General features: G+C 32.9%; 2 protein-coding genes across 3 annotated transcripts in view; both read left to right on the top strand.

Moving 5' to 3' along the window:
- Positions 1–300, top strand: part of LOC108746670 (retinoblastoma-binding protein 5 homolog) — a 3,752-nt gene extending 3,452 nt beyond the window's left edge. Inside the window, exon 7 of the mRNA XM_018483577.1 lies at positions 186–300. Coding sequence (XP_018339079.1) covers positions 186–271 — 86 coding nt within the window. The 3' untranslated portion in view covers positions 272–300. The remainder of the gene's footprint in view (positions 1–185) is intronic.
- Positions 301–2,360: 2,060 nt separating this feature from the next.
- Positions 2,361–3,588, top strand: part of LOC108746674 (endoplasmic reticulum resident protein 29) — a 2,683-nt gene continuing 1,455 nt past the window's right edge. The window contains exons 1-2 of one of the 2 annotated variants that reach the window (XM_018483582.1): positions 2,361–2,572; positions 2,745–2,935. In XM_018483582.1, coding sequence (XP_018339084.1) covers positions 2,828–2,935 — 108 coding nt within the window. In that variant the 5' untranslated portion in view covers positions 2,361–2,572; positions 2,745–2,827. Of the gene's footprint in view, positions 2,573–2,629; positions 2,936–3,588 lie in introns of those variants that run through there. The other variant, XM_018483583.1, reaches the window with a different exon arrangement.

A 3,588-nucleotide genomic window follows, 5' to 3' on the forward strand; every position in this document is an offset into this window, starting at 1 on the left:
CACACACACACACACACACACACACACACACAATTGTCGCCACATTTGAATACTACTTACTTAATTAGATCGCGCAGTCCATTCTCTATGTCTGATTAAAAAGGTTTGCTTGTAACATAATTTTAAAGCAATTGATAGCTGAATTTTTATACCGGTAATCTGGTAATAATTAATAAAATTTACAGAGACTCATCCCTTGCTAAATAAAGGAAAGGATAAGCCGACCACAAAGAAGGGAAGACCAAGACTTGAATACAAAAAGGGAAAGTAATTTAATGTGAGAGAGAGATATCGATAATAATCAAGAAATTTGCTTATTATTTATAATTTAAAATATGATAAAAATGTGAAAAATTCTTGACCATTTTAACAAATTTTTATAAAAGTACAATGTATGATAAACGTTAAATTGGTTTGAACTGATTAAAACTAAAATAATGAATTTTTAATCAGTCTTAAAAAAATGACGATTCTATCATCAGACATCATTGTCCGATGATTCTGTTATCTCAATAAATCGTAGTCCTTTACCTCAATAAAAACCAAGGTTGGGAAGTAACGCGTTACTTGTAACGCCGTTACCGTTTTCGTTATTTTTTTCTGTCTGTAACAGTAACGGTAACATCGTTACATTTTTACAGTAACGATAACGATAATTTAGCCGTTACTTTTACCGTTACTTCAGTTCTCTATTATTTTCTTATTTTATAATTTATTTTTAATTTCTTAAAAAGTATTTTGTACTTAGTATCTTATACTGTGTTCTAATAGGCACTGCCAATGTTTTGTGTGAAAATATATAATTCATATCACACACAAAAAATATATATTTATACATATATATATACTATATATGTATATATATGTGTAGGATATCGTTCGGACAGATTCGTTCGACAGATACAAGCCATATCATGTGCTGCTCTTCTTCACATTTTATGGGCTATCTATTTGTAAAAGCCTCAGTAACACTTAGTAACGGAATGACGGCGCGTAAACTAATGCAGGATCTAATAGAAATAGTAGAGTCTTAAAAAATTGACCAATCACACAGTTGATTATTTTTCTCATATTCGACTGTAATTGGTCAATTTTTTACGACTTCGGATACGGTCAATACGATGCTGCAAACGCTTTTTTGCTGCAAAAGCGTTTTTTAATTGGTCAGTTTGTGTAAAATTCTTTCTTCTAATTGGTCCATCAAATGCTTCAAAGCATTTGTAACGAGACTTTGACCACAGTCTTCTATTGTTCTCGCATAAAGTTCTAGATACCAAAATTGCGTATAGGTTCATTTGAATCCACTATATCTTATACCAATAATATTAAGCACTTATTGGTGCTTAATATACACAGACAACTAACATACTACAGACAACTAACATACTACAGACAACTAAATCGAAATGGCGATCGAAATAGCCAATAGGAAGGCTGTCGGCATTTCGGCTCAGATAAAGGAATACGCTACTTTGGTATCTAAAGCTTTAACGCAAACATGATGCGTCTGCTTGCCCTTCCGCGTGAAAACAAATTCGAAGGCCGCACGTCAATCGCAACTATCCAAATATTAACGCATAATATATTCTTTCCACTTTTGGGCTGTGTTCGCTTTGATGCTCACTCTTTATGTAACTCTTTAAGCGTCGTTTCATCCTTGTGTAATTATAAATATTAAACAAGAACGATTAATGCTCAACACTGTAAGGGTATGACGGGGAGAATAGAGTCTTATATAATACGTAATGTACAATAATAATAAGAAAATGAACCAATCAAAGTCCTTTATTTTCTTCCTTTCCATGAAATAAAGGACTCTGATTGGTTGATTTTCTTATGCTTCATGTTTTATGCGTTATCCAAGAGTCTGTGCTCCCCGCTTATATCTACACAAACTTGCATAGTCGCATAAACGTATGCATAAAACAAATTATTCAATCACATTTTACGTGCGTCTTTATAGAAGAAATGCGATTGGATAATTTTCTTTACGCATACGTTTATACGGCTATGCAAGTTTGTGTGGATATATCCTAAACGCCTGAGCGAATAAAAGTGCAGCCAGAATAGAAGAGAAATAAGGAATAAAGATTTCAACCTATCGGATATCGAATACATCGGAATACACGGTTTCTGATAGGTTGGAATTGTTATTCCTTATTTCTTCTATTGTGGCCGCATCATTCTGAGTTATGTTCGGATTCCTACCCGAGTATCATTCCATCCTTGTTATTTATCGAACGTTAAACAAGGATAACATGACACCTGAAGAATACCCGGACAGGAATCCGAATACGCCTCTGGTTGGCCTGGTTCTTTGCTGCCATGTGACAAGTATAGGCAAGTGCAGACAAGTGCGGGCAAGTGCGAGAACTGATGAAAAGGAAGGAAAATCTTCTAGTCACTTCTAGTTTAAAGAGCACAATTTAATGTAGAGAAAAACTTTCTCCAGAACATCTTGGAGTAGACAAGATTGATCGCGTGTGATGAAAAAAAAATATATGTGTATATATAAGGACTTTAATAAGGCATCGTATATAAGTTTTGCCACTCTGATTTTCGGACAAGTTCGGTGAGTATTTGTTTCACAAATCAATTAGACTCAATAACTTGAATTCAGAACGAAGCCGGTTCGTTGAACTGACACGTTGCTGTACTTCACGTGTTGTGTTACACACGCGTATTTTGCGAATGTAACTATATGTATATGAGGGAGATAGGATAATCCTTGTTCGATTTCACAGAACGCAAAAGAACGGAGTAATTAATTGCTTCATTCGTGTATGCGGATGAAACTCGAATAATCACACAAACGTTACGTCCTATCATGATTCGATCGAGTCTCGTATTAATTTTTGTCATCGCTATTTCGCACGTTACCGTTGGTGATGACTGCAGAGGATGTGTGCCCTTGGATTCGTATTCGTTCGATAAGGTACGAAAAGCTTTTAATTTTATCTATAATTTCAATAAATGAAATATAATAGTATGTAACCAAAATTCTCAGAATTCTCAATTTATAACGATGCGTATAATAAAATATGTATTAATACTTCTGTGAAATTTCCCCTTTTATATAAATGTGTATATTGTGTGCACGCGTGCATAGATTTTGTGTGTGTGTGTGTGTGAGAGAGAGAGAGAGATTTAGGAAAATTTTTTCATCTAAATTGGATAAAGAAAGGCTTAATAAACTGAGCTGGATGATAATGTACGTTTAAAAAAAAAAAATATAAACATCGCAAACATTTCGATTTATAACACAAGACATCTTCATCTACAGTACAATGGTATAAATCATTTATGACTGTTGTGTAGGTTGAAACATTTGCGATATTTATATTTTGTTTCCTGGTATTAAAACAAGCATTGTCATCCAGCTTGGCTTATTTGCCTTTCTTTATCCAACTTTTATTTAACCTTTTGAATCTTTAATTTTTTTCTAATTTTTTATTTATTCTCATTAGCACCTAACTTGAACAAATTAATGATTAAAATTAACGATAAAAATTGTTGAAAACTTTATTTTATATAATTAAATAACTGTGCAATATATATATAATTTGACATCTTATATATATATATATA

The sequence above is a fragment of the Trachymyrmex septentrionalis genome, unplaced genomic scaffold, assembly GCF_001594115.1.
Source record: "Trachymyrmex septentrionalis isolate Tsep2-gDNA-1 unplaced genomic scaffold, Tsep1.0 scaffold186, whole genome shotgun sequence".
NCBI lineage: Eukaryota > Metazoa > Arthropoda > Insecta > Hymenoptera > Formicidae > Trachymyrmex > Trachymyrmex septentrionalis.